The 13482-nt window shown below is 42.5% G+C and overlaps 1 protein-coding gene across 3 annotated transcripts in view; it reads right to left on the bottom strand.

The window, feature by feature from the left end:
- The window catches only part of RASA3 (RAS p21 protein activator 3), a 152102-nt gene that overhangs the window by 36642 nt on the left and 101978 nt on the right, over positions 1–13482 (bottom strand). For all 3 annotated transcript variants that reach the window (XR_014026323.1, XM_081326879.1, XM_081326880.1), the window contains 2 exons: positions 7477–7557; positions 5449–5521 (listed from right to left, as the gene is read on the bottom strand). Coding sequence is in view for 2 of the 3 variants with exons in the window: in XM_081326879.1 (XP_081183005.1) it covers positions 5449–5521; positions 7477–7557 (154 nt within the window). In the remaining variant the exon portion in view is untranslated. The remainder of the gene's footprint in view (positions 1–5448; positions 5522–7476; positions 7558–13482) is intronic.

The raw sequence follows: 13482 nt of genomic DNA, 5'->3' as shown, positions 1-13482 counted from the left end.
GCTGCATCCATACAGCAGGTTTCCTCTGTGATTTTGTCAGTGCCACCTGCACCATCACCAGCTGTTTAATTTGCTTCACCTTCTTTCAGTTCTCCTCACTGCTACCCAACCACAATGATCCAGTTTGCTTCCTTTTTCAACCAGACCTCTTATTTTTGTCTCCTTTTTTCCTGCACTAAACAAATATATAATAATATAATATAATATAATAATATAATATAATATAATATAATATAATATAATATAATATAATATAATATAATATAATATAATAAGGGACGTGGTGGCTCAGTGGGTTAGGACGCTGAGCTTGTTGTCGATCAGAAGGTTGGCAGTTTGGCGGGTCGAATCCCGAGTGCCACGTAACAGAGTGAGCGCCTGTTACTCGTCCCAGCTTCTGCCAACCTAGCAGTTCGAAAGCACGTAAAAATGCAAGTAGAAAAATAGGGACCACTACGGTGGGAAGGTAACAGCGTTCCGTGCGCCTTTGGCGTCTAGTCATGCCGGCCACATGACCACGGAGACGTCCTCGGACAAGCGCTGGCTCTTCGGCTTTGAAACGGAGATGAGCACCGGCCCCTAGAGTCAGAAATGACTAGCACGCATGTGCGGGGGAACCTTTACCTTTACTTAATATAATATAATATAATATAATATAATATAATATAATATAATATAATATAATATAATATAATATAATATAATATAATATAATATAATATAATATAATATAATATAATATAATATAATATAATATAATATAATATAATATAATATAATATAATATAATATAATATAATATAATATAATATAATATAATATAATATAATGTTGGAAGGGACCTTGGAGGTCATCTAGTCCAACCCCCTGCTCAGGCAGGAAACCCTATACCATTTCAGGCAAATGGCTGTCCAGTCTCTTCTTAAAAACCTCCAGTGTTGGAGCATTCACCACCTCTGGAGGCAGGTTGTTCCACTGGTTAATTGTTCTAACTGTCAGGAAGTTTCTCCTTAGTTCTAGGTTGCTTCTCTCCTTGACTAGTTTCCATCCGTTGCTTCTTGTCCTGCTTTCAGGTGCTTTGGAGAATAGCTTGATTCCCTCTTCTTTGTGGTAGCCCCTGAGATATTGGAACACTGCTATCATGTCACCCCTCACCCTTCTCTTCATTAAACTACAAATACCCAATTCCAGCAACCGTTCCCTATATGTTTTAGCCTCCAGCTCCCTAATCATCTTGGTTGCTCTTCTCTGTACCCTTTCTAGAGTCTCGACATCTTTTTTACATCGTGGTGACCAAAACTGGATGCAGTATTCCAGGTGTGGCCTTACCAAAGCATTGTAAAGTGGTATTAGTACTTCACTTGATCTTGATTCTATCCCTCTGTTAATGCAGCCTAGCACTGTGTTGGCTTTTTTGGCAGCTGCAGCACACTGCTGGCTCATATTGAAGTGATTGTCTACTAAGACTCCGAGATCCCTCTCACAGTTACTACTATTGAGCAAGGTACCACCTATACTATACCTATGCATTTGATTTTTCCTGCCTAAATGCAGAACCTTACTTTTTTCACCATTGAATTTCATTTTGTTAGATAGTGCCCAGTGTTCGAGTCTGTCCAGATCCTTCTGTATCTTAAGCCTATCTTCTGGAGTATTGGCTATTCCTGCCAGCTTGGTGTCGTCTGCAAATATGTGCTTCATTTTCTTCTCCAATGAATGAAGAAAATTTCACCACCTTTTGAAGGGCTTACCTCTTTCCTCCTCCCTGAGAAAGCAAGTCACAGGAAACCGCACCCTGAATTGCTTGTGTCAGTGACATTATTCATTGAATAATGAACTGGCAGCATCCCACACAAAGGTACCATAAAAGGCCCATAAGGCCAGGTATAGAAATACTACATCTCTGCCTACACAGGTCAGCTGTTCTGCCTCTCCTGTTATCTCCTGCTTCATTCAAGGAACCATCTCCATCCAAAACTGTTCTTGTGTAATAGTTCTGACATCCTTCCTTGCCCATGCTCAGATCTCTACTTCAGGTCATTGTGTGATCTTCCAGATTTCCAAGCCTCCTACCCGCTACCAATTTACCAGCCCCAATTTTCCATATATGTACAAAGTCAGGTGGACTGGAGAATCCTCACTACTCAGCAGAGGTCTAGGATACGTTGTCCTGTACTCAACCCAGGAGGCTTTGTGCTCTGTCAGCTGAAGAAGCACGCGAGACAGCTGGCTAACGAAAACCTTTTATTGTCAGAACTGGGCAAAGAACAGACTTACAATGCCTTCTATTTATACTCCAGCTGGCTGGTCGGCGACCAATCAGGGCTATGCCGGTTTCCCGCTTGTCCAAGCCGCTTGTCCAAGCGGGCCAATCGGCGAAGGAGAGTTTTGACAGCCCGGAGCTGTCAAGCTACTCGCGCCTGCGCAGTAACCGGCGGTTCTTGACAGCCGAGAGCTGTCAAGCGGTTACGCTTGTGCAGTAGCTTCCGGCAGCTTTTGACAGCTGTCAAAAGCTGCCGAAGGTTTTACCTCATAACTAGGAACATGGTAACATAACATATAACGTGTGAATACACAACACCTTGCCTCCAGATATAATTTCTTAAGCCCTTGGTCTGAGTATCAGTGGGCTTATTTCTTCTTAAACCATTAGCCTGTCCCATTGTTCACACTAACAGAGCATTATTAAATTAATTTAGACATAAAGATATATGTGTAAACCTTACTGCACTACAAAAAATATGAAAATTATCTGCACAGGCAAATGCAAGATATTACTTCAATGAGTAAGGATCAGACAAGTTGTGTTCCTCTGGCTCTATAAGGTTGACAGGCATGTATCAGTATGCTCTTGATCTCTTTCTTCAGGCTCAGAAAAACTCTAAACTGCCTCACTGAGAAGTTTTGGTCTGTAACATGACTGGTTAAACTGTGTTTAAATAAAAGGTGGGAGAATTTTTTGTTGTTGTTAAAGGTCTCATTCTCCAGGTCATGCACTGTGGGCATAAGCAATTGCTAGCAGGAGTTAGGCAAGAGTAAAGTAAAAACTAAATCCAAGGTGGCACTGATGATGTTACCTAGTTTGGGTAATGAAACGTCTGCAAGAAAACAAGTAGGCTCAGAGAGCACCAAAGACCCCTCATGTCAACCCTAAGCTACAAATATTCTTTTTCTTTGGCATATACCCTTTTCTCTCTCATTCTTTCGTTTTCCAATATCTTCCTCCTCCTTTCTCTCCTAAAGAGTGTCTTTGATGGTCTAGGTATCATTCAACAAAGTGAATTTTATGCAGAAGAGGTTAGGTAGAAATGCAGCAGGGGTTCTGGAAAAATCTTATTATAAAACAGGATTTTAACCATGTCACCTAGAAGTCATAATCTGTTTAAAATTTCCCAATTATGTTTCATATTTCTACCATACTAATTTTAAAGTTTTCATGAAGAAGCTTAGTCAGGACACTATTTACACTAATTAATTACATTAAATACATTAATTCTACAGTGAGTAGATACTTCTAAATTTCAAATCAGTAGAGCTCCATTATTTGCTTATTGTCTACAGCAAGCAAAGTGTAGTTAGCTGTGAGAGACAACTTTCACAGTGAATACATCACTTTATCGATGAAATCACTGGATAATATTAAGTACATTTGTGTCATTCAATAGCAATCTGTTTACAATGTGGAATTATTAGGGATCTACACTGCAGGAGAATGGTTAGGATAATTGAGATAACTCATAAATGGGCAATATGTTAAAAGTACAGGTAATTCTCAACTTATGACTGTAATGGAGCCTGCCCATTAGTCATAAACCATGAGAGTCATAAAATGGGTGATCATATTACCAACTGAATTTAACGACCTTTTTATAGCAGACATTAAGTGAATCACCATGGTTGTTATGTGAATCTGCAGTTGTTAAGCAAGCCCATTGATCACTATGGGGCCTGAAAATACCTGTTTTCAGCAAAAATGTTGTAAATTATAGGTATGTGAATGTGAGGCACTGCAAAGAGCTGTAAACCTAGGCTGGTTGCTGGGTGTCCACATGAGTGGGAGGGGACAATCATCAGAACTGGGTCGTGGGCGCCCATGGAGAGGGAGTCCATCAGCACTTTGAGCTGTCACTAAGCAAGCAACTGTAAGTCCCAGATTACCTTTACTTATTTCCATGAGCTAAAATTTAGGCCTTGTGCCTGCAATCCTACTGTAACTTGCATGTCAAACTGGAATTAATCACATGCACAATTTCCATGCATCATGTCATTTTCTAAATATATCTAATACTTGATAGGAACAGCTGAGACCTTCAGAGGATCTGAGGAGCTGTTATAATTATTGGCATCCTATTCAGTACTGCAGTAAAGTAGAAAAAGCAGCACAGTGTGAATTGTCAGTGGCCACATAGACAAGGAAGATGACAAAGTACCGATACAGAGCTTCATGTCACACACATCAAACTCTTTGTTTCACTACTGCGTAGAACACAGCACCAACTGGTGGTGCTGCACAGAAAAAAGAAAGCTCTCAGAGCATTTTCTCCTTTTTCCCCTCTAACAATCTGGGCAGGAGCTGTACCAAGGTGGGGAAAAAACAGTATTTGCCTCAAACCTGGTAGCTGGCACTGAGATTTTGGAGAATGATGACCTTCCAACATAGACAGTACTGATGTGGCTGGATCAGTGGTCTGATCCAATATGAAGAATCTCTATATTCAGTGATTTAACTTAGCTACTGCACACTAGTCACTGTGTGGATGTCCTTGAACATCTAGTAAGTTATTTTAGTAGACAAGAATAATGAAATAAAAGAATCTGGAATGACCAGGATTCAGAACTGAAATGAACTGTTCAAAGTTTGCATTTATCCCTATAGCTACCATTATCAAAACAAAAGAAAATAGGGAGGGGGGGAGAACAGTTCTGAAGGATGCTAGATTTTACCTCCTTTCGTTTTTTTTACAAAGTCCTGTTATACAACATCTTTGGCATTCTCAGCGGAAAGGAAGTGCTTTCTATTGAAGCAAAGAGACCTTTTGTGTGATAGCATGTTGGCAATTAACCAATGAACTCCAGTTTTGAATGGGTTGCTGCTACTTTTTTTTAAAGCTTTTTATATTTCCTCTGAGACAACCATCCCATTATTGATTAAAAAAAATAGCAGAGGACCCATAAAGCTCCAAAGTGAACAGGAATCACTTATCAGCATCAATCCAAAATTGGATGACTGGTTCCGAAGCATCAAATGAGGAGTTCAGAAATTCTCTGCAGAAGAACAATATTGCATTCAGCTGGAAAGTACATTTCTGCTCCACCAAATAGCTGGCTGGTTCCAGGATATACTTCAGGCTCTATCTTGAGCACTCTCTAAAATCCAGCAGCTGGCACAGCATGGAACTATGACAATCATCTACAGCAGAACATTCCCCCTTCCTCCAAAATACCAACCTCAAAATAAAATACTTCATCAAATTGTGGATTGTTTGTCTTCTTTTTAACTTTAGTCTTTTTGACTTCAGATCTGCAAGAAAAAAAGGCCAGGGCAGAAATGTTACCCAACATAGGATAAGCTGAAAAGTGTCAAGCCTAGTGTTAGAGTTATCTTAAAAGTATGTTTAACAGTGGCCTTTTTGGTTATTTCATCTCTCTAAGCTTCTTGCAGGATGAGACAGGAAGTAAACCTTCAGATTGTCCATATCTTTTAGTGTATTTTTTTAAAAAACAAACAAACAATTAATTAAGGACTGCATATGTACATTCTGTCTTTCCTCTAAAACAGGGGTGTCAAACTCAATTTCATTGAGGGCCGCATCAGCATTGCGGTTGCCCTCGTGTGTGTGTGTGTGTGGGGCCAGGGTGGGCGTGGCTGGAGTGGGTGTGGCCAACTGGGTGGGCATGGCCAGCTCTACATCGTTCGCGTCAAGGATACCTATGGGGGCCTGGGCAGGAATGGGACAGATCTGAGGGTCTCTGGCAGAAGGAGGGTGGGACCAGGGTAAGTGCCAAGGCATGGTCCACTGAAGGAGCCTCACTGTTTCTCTCAGGCCATGTGGTGGTGGGGGGCTGGATGGTGGCGCGGAGGTCAAACGCCCTGCCTGGCCCTCAAGCACCCATGGCACTAAGCCCAGCCCCACTTCCCCAAGGGGATGCCCAGCTGCACTTACCTCCTCCTCAAGGCTGCTGCTGCTGCTGCTGCTGTGCTTGCTCTCCTTAGCCAGGTTGCTCATGATGGGTATGAGGGCAAAGTCAGAGGGAGGCCCACTACCTCTCCATGTTAGGCGACCTGGCTTTGTATCCAAAGCTTCCTTAGCAATAGGATTGGAGACCCCCCAGGATAGGCCAAGAGCAGGGGACAAGGGGATGGTGAAAGGGCAGCAGGGAAAGACTAAGGCAGGACTTCCCTCAGACCTTCCTTCCTTCCTTCCTTCCTAAGAGTGGTGGGAAAATATTAGAGATGAGGGAGGGAGAAAAACAGGCAAGAAACGCAGCTGGAGAAGTGTCATCCTTCGTGAAGAATGAAGAAATACACCATCATCTGGAAGTGGCCAGCACATGGCCCTCGCCTACTTCACATATCCGGCTTGGTGGGCTCTGGGGGAGAGGATGCCATGAGCAACATGAGTTGACGTTACCTGTGCAATGCTGCCCAGCCCCTAGCCTGCCCGAAGTAGGCAGGGCCATGTGCTGGCCACTTCCAGGCAATGGTGCATTTCTTCATTCCTCACAAAGGGTGATACCTCCCCAGCGCACGCCCAGGAAGCGGGGCCAATGTGGTAGGGGCCTGTCCCTCGCTGCTTCCAGACGGCCTTGTGGAGGTAAGACTGAATGCGTTTCAGCATAGATGGCCACCATGGAATTGTACATTGGCTCCCGGCTGGCCTGGGCCAGGGCCAAAGCAGCGGGGGGCGTTCCCTCACTGTTTCCAGGATGGCTTTGTGGGCCACATGAAACCACTTCGCGAGCCGGATCTGGCCCCTGGGCCTTGTGTTTGACATGTCTGCTCTAGAAGTTCAAAGAAACCCTATGATTTTCAGTTCCTGAGTGTGGACTTAAATTTGCATATCTCTAATTCTAGTCCAACACTTTCCAAACTCGCATCAACAAAAAGCAAGCACTGTAATTATCTTGTGCTGAGTTTTTTCTCATTTTCTTAAAGCTTTATAAAGTGATTTATAAAGAAGATAACCTGTTCTATGCTCTTAAATAGTGTAATAGGGCATAATCAGCTCTTTGAATTATGCCCAGACTAGTTGTCAGTGGACCTCTTACAACGGAATCACATGATCTGGGGCAACAGCAATAGTTTGACCAGTAGATGTTACCACAATAAAATCTGATTCTCCATAAAGAGAAGTAGGAATTTAATATTAACTCCCAAATTCTTAAAGACAGTCTCCATTTTTATTTATTTCATTGGATTCTTCATTTAACTTTAACCAGATTGCAAAAAATGAGTAAGCAATAAATGTTACTAACCTGTATGGTCCTGCTAGTGTAACTGTTGCATAAGGATCACACTGGCCATTCACAATCGGGAGCCCCTGGCATTCTAGAACTCTAAACAAAAAGACAACTATTACATAGAATATCACCATAGGAAATGCAACAAAAGGTTGCTCTTCAAATTTTTTGTTTCACTTCAAAAATGCAGAATACCACAAATTGCCACATGGATTGCCCTTTTGTTACTGAGGTGTCTGCAGGTTAAAAAAAAAATCAAAATGGGAGCTCCGGTGGTGTTGATTGGAGTATTGCTGCATGTTGATATGTATTAAAAACAAAAAGATGGCTGCAGGAATTAGATATGTCTAGTCCAGTAAAGAGGAGGACTGGGGGTGACATGATAGCAGTGTTCCAATATTTGAGAGGCTGCCACGAGAAGACAAGACAAGAAACAATGGATGGAAACTAATCAAGGAGAGAATCAACCGAGAGCTAAGGAGAAATTTACTGACAGTGAGAATAATTAACCAGTGCAACGGCTTGCCCTCAGAAGCTGTGGGTGCTGCATCACTGAGACTTTTATCAAGAGACTAGACAGCCACTTCTCTGGAATGGTATAGGGCAGGGGTCAGCAACCTGAAACAGTGAAAGAGCCACTCGGAACCGGTTCCCTCACAAAAGGAAAAACTGGAAGCCGCAAAAAATGTGTGCGCATGCGTGTACATGCACGCATGCGCAGAACAGAGTTTGACTGAAGAGTGGAGCCAAGGCGAGATATGCACCTACCCTGCATATTTGAATTGATTGGTTGAACTTTTTTAGTCTCACTTTTTTTTTTGGAGTACACATAGCAGAGGACTGGGAGCCGCAGGAGACGGCTGAAAGAGCCGCATGTGGCTCTGGAGCCACAGGTTGCAGACCTGTGGTATAGGGTCTCCTGCTTGAGCAGGGGGTTGGACTTCCAATGTCCCTTCCAGCTCTGTTATTCTGTAGTTTGGTAAGCACTGTCAGGGCTGCCATCTTGACTATACCTTGCAGATGCTCCTATTTTGTTAAAACTGATTTTTGTTGGATCACAAATATAATAGAACAGGAGGCAGAATAATAATCAGATAAAATAAACTTTTATAACCATACATTTTTTTATATCAACAACTTAATTTTATGGCTATGGGTGAAAAATTTATAAACATAATTAGGGCAATCTATACTAACCAGGAAGCAAAAGTAATTATTAATGGGGAAACATCTAGGAAATTTCAAATATAAAAGGGAACACGGCAAGGTTGCCCCCTATCTCCACTGCTGTTCATATTGACACTAGAAGTCCTAACGAGAATAATTAGAAATGATCCACAGATAAAAGGATTAGTTATTAAAAAGGAAACTTTTAAACTTCAAGCATTTGCGGATGATCTGGTCTTTATCATGGAGGACCCATACCACACGGGACCAAAATTACTGGAAGAATTAATTAAATATGGTGAAGTTGCTGGATTGAGAATAAATAGACATAAGACTAAGATGATTGTTAAAAATATGACTAATAAACAAAAAGAAAAATTGGCTGGAATTATGGACATAGAAATAGTCAAAAAAATAAAATACCTAGGAATCAATATTACGGCTAGATGCACTTCACTTAAAGAAGATAACTATGATAAAATAGTGAAACAAATAAAAGGTGATTTGGAAAGATGGGGAAACCTGAACCTTTCATTATTGGGGAGAATTGCGGTTATCAAGATGAATGTCCTGCCCAAAATCTTGTTCTTGTTCCAAAATATTCCAATACAACTTGACTCAAAATTTTTCCGAAATCTGAACAAACTGTCATTAAATTTTGTTTGGCAAGGGAAAAAACCAAGAATTAAAATGAAATACTTGCAGGATACAAAGGAAAACGGGGGTTTTGGATTGCCAGACTGGGAGTTATATTACCATGCCGCGGCGTTAAATTGGATTAGAGAATGGATAATTTTGAAAAATAGAAGATTACTGACTTTAGAAGGTCATGATTTACAATTTGGTTGGCACGCCTTTTTATGGACTGAGAAACAAGGATTATTTTCACACTTTCAAAAACATCGGATTAGGCAAGCATTATTTAACATTTGGAACAAAATTAGAACTCACAATTATACTAAAGTACCAGTCTGGCTATCCACTCTCGAAGCGATTGTTTATCCAAATCTATTCGATTTGGGCAACATAATTTCATATAAGGATATCATGAATGATGAGGGGGAATTGAAGTCTAGAAATGAATTAGATTTACAAGGAATAAAGCTAGATTGGTGGGCCTATTTACAGATTCAATCAAGATTCGGGAAGGATAAAAAAGAATGGGGGATAAACACCCAGGAAACGGCCTTGGACAAAATATTATTGGGCCCAGATAATAAACAGATAAAGAAATTATATAATCTGCTTCTGGGACATAAGCTGTTCGAGGAACAAGTGAAGGACCCTATGTTGACTTGGGCTAAAAATCTGGGACATGGCATTGACCTTGATACATGGCAAACGCTCTGGGACAGAAATAAAAGAATAACACTGGCTTCATCTTACAAAGAAAACCTATTCAAAATGTTCTACCGATGGCATCTTCCTCCAGCATGTTTAGCCAAAATGTATAAGACAGTATCTCCCAAATGTTGGAAATGCTCTGAAGAATTAGGTACATATTTTCATACGTGGTGGTCCTGTAGCAAGTCACAAAGATTTTGGCAAAAGATTTGGACATGGCTAAAAGAAATATTAAGAGAAGAAGTTGAGTTTAGTCCAGAATTTTTCCTATTGGGCATAACAAAAGAGAAATACCCCAAAGACGAGTTGTATCTGATGATTCACATTATTACAGCAGCAAGAATGTCATTTGCCCAGAATTGGAAAAGGAGTGAAATTCCAGTAGAAAACGAGGTAATAAGGAAAATTTGGGAATGCGCAGAAATGGATAAATTAACTTTGGAAATTAAAAATAAAGACCAATCAGGTTACAACAAAATTTGGAATAAATTTTATCTTTGGCGGGAACAAAAGGAAGGTCTCTATTAGAATTTATAGATTGGTTGATTGTTCTAAGTATTGTATTATATATAATTGATTTGTATCTTACGTGTATTTTATGTGTACATATACATATATGAATATTGTAGACAAGAAGGTATGTCAGTCCGTTTGTACCGTGTCCAATGTTTTAAATAATAAATTTAATAAAGTAAAAAAAAAGAAACAATGGATGGAAACTAATCAAGGAGAGAATCAACCGAGAGCTAAGGAGAAATTTACTGACAGTGAGAACAATTAACCAGTGCAACGGCTTGCCCTCAGAAGCTGTGGGTGCTGCATCACTGAGACTTTTATCAAGAGACTAGACAGCCACTTCTCTGGAATGGTATAGGGTCTCCTGCTTGAGCAGGGGGTTGGACTTCCAATGTCCCTTCCAGCTCTGTTATTCTGTAGTTTGGTAAGCACTGTCAGGGCTGCCATCTTGACTATACATTGCAGATGCTCCTATTTTGTTAAAACTGATTTTTGTTGGATCACAAATATAATAGAACAGGAGGCAGAATAATAATCAGATAAAATAAACTTTTATAACCATACATTTTTTTAAAAAAATGTGCTTAAGATCCTCTTCAAGATATATTGCAGAACAAAAGACATTAGAGACTTGCTGACTGCAGTCTTCAGTCAAATGTCAGGAGAACAGAGAACCAAATTCAACATGCATCTGGATAGAAAGCCAAAAGAGAATCACTCTGCACAGCCATACAATTATTCATTCATGTGGAAATCTATAAATGCTCATGTAATTAATGTCAACTCTATGGCCCTTAAAAAGAGACGACAATCTATTGGCTTTGAGCTCAAGAAAGGCAAGTTATGAGCTCATTCTTGCCTAACAATTATGAGGCCCTGGTATTTAATTAAGAAAAGGTTTGGTTTTTCCCCCTCTAATTTCTGTTGAGAGAGAGAGAGAGAGAGAGAGAGAGAGAGAGAGAGAGAGAGAGAGAGAGAGAGAGAGAGAGAGAGAGGGAGAGAGAGAGAGAGAGAGAGAAGGCACTGTGGAAGTATCATTCTGTCATTATCCATGGTGTGGAATTTTCTTTGCAACATCATTCTGCTCCCATTTCACCTACATGTGAAGCAGCAATACAGCTGTAGCATCCTTGCTGATAAGGTAACAGATGAAGATCACTCATGTACCTCATGGGCACTACATCAAGGTAGAATGACATCAACAGATTATAGAATCTGAGAAACCAAATAACGGTCTCTCCAGAGACTATTTTACCACTGTATAATAGGCTCTTCAACAAATCTCTAATGTTTCCTCACATTAGCAAAAAGAATTCCATCCAAGAAACCAGTTCTGCTTCCTAATAGGACTCATTTTCTATTAGCCCAAAATCTGTTGCAGAACCATCAGATACCGTATTTTCCGGCGTATAAGATGACTTTTTAACCCATGAAAATCATCTCAAAAGTTGGGGGTCGTCTTATACGCCGGGTCGTCTTATACGCCAGAAAATACTATTCACCTCTCTGATCTGCAGTCCCCGGCAACGCGCTCCGAAGCCGCCTCCCAGCCAGCATGTCACCGCCAAACTTCCCAGCCCACACCGCGTCTAGGCACTGCAGCCCGGATGGGTCCGGTCCCGGTCAAGGACGCCGCGGAGCCCGCTGGCACCGGGCAAGACCCGGCAGAGTTGTCCTGTGCGTGCGCGCTGGCCAGCTGCCGGGCGTCGGTGTGTCAATCACTCATCGGATCGGGGGAGGGGAAGGAACGGCTTGGAGCTGAGCCGCCGCTGTCGCCGTCGCCACCGGGGTTCGGACGGGAGGGAGAAGCCTCCTCTTCGCGAGCCTCCCCTGCCTCTGAGCCAGGCCAGCGATTGCTGGAGGGACGGACGCGGCGTCGGACGGTCGGAAGAAGCAGCCGACGCGCAGAAGGCAGGCTCACGAGTCGAGGTGGGCCTGCGTCTGTGGCATGCAGGGATGGCGGGGGTGGCTCTCGTAGCGAGGGAGGCGCGTCCATGGGGAGATGGGTGAGGCCCGTGCGGCGTGCTGCGAAGAGGGGCCCCGCTGAATGTCACGCCCGTAGGCCGCGACAGACAGTAGGAAGGGAGCACCTTTGCTCCTGCCGAGGCACCGCCTGACCCGCACCGACTGGAAGAATTGCTTGCCTGGTCACGGAGTGCGGAACAGCGGTACTTGGCACCCCTCTTGCCCGCAGACCATGCAGCGGCCCTTGCCAGCCGGCCTCAGCATGGCCGCCCCAAGCCCGGCTCTCTAGCGCGTCTTCCGGGCCCGCCTGGCCAACCATCTCCTGGGTGGGGCTTGGCTCCAGACACGGCGGCTGCTCTGTCTGCAAATGCTATCTCAAAGCCGAATCGCGCTTGGCCATGCAGGCTGCCGAAAGGCGGGGACTCAGAGTTCCCGTGGTGGTTGCGGCTTCTGGCGTGCTGTTTGCAGAGTCTGGCCTGGAAGAGCGCGTGGCTTTGCACCATTTGCATCAGACGGGGCTGAATCTGAATCGGGCTTGTGTCGGACACTTGGCAACTGGCATGTAAGTATTTTCCGGCGTATAAGACGAAAAATCTTGAAAATCTTCTCAAAAGTCAGGGGTCGTCTTATACGCCGGGTCGTCTTATACGCTGGAAAATACGGTACTTATTTTATCTACAAGTTTGTAATAAATAGAACTTGGTGGTGTACCTTTTTGAGCAACTTTTCCCTTTCTTGACTAAACTCTATTAAATTACAACTGCTACCTCCTAGCTCAGATACTGCCTAAGGTTGATGGCAGTTGAGATTATTGTCAAAGCCATGTTCATATGTTCTCCTTCTGTCCTTCATTCAGGAGGAAAGAGTATTAATATCAGTTTTACTGCACTCATAGCCTGCCTTTATTGTGCTTCAGTAATTAAGCCTGGTGATGTTGCTATGCTCACACAACACTGAGTAGTTTGAGCAGCAATCCTTTCAACCAGCATCACAGATGAGTGAGAAAACAAACACCAGCCTCTCCATTGT

This window comes from Vipera berus, assembly GCF_964194415.1.
Source record: "Vipera berus genome assembly, chromosome: 4".
NCBI lineage: Eukaryota > Metazoa > Chordata > Lepidosauria > Squamata > Viperidae > Vipera > Vipera berus.
Note: the sequence above shows the minus strand (reverse complement) of the source record. Positions and strands in the feature narration are given on the sequence as shown.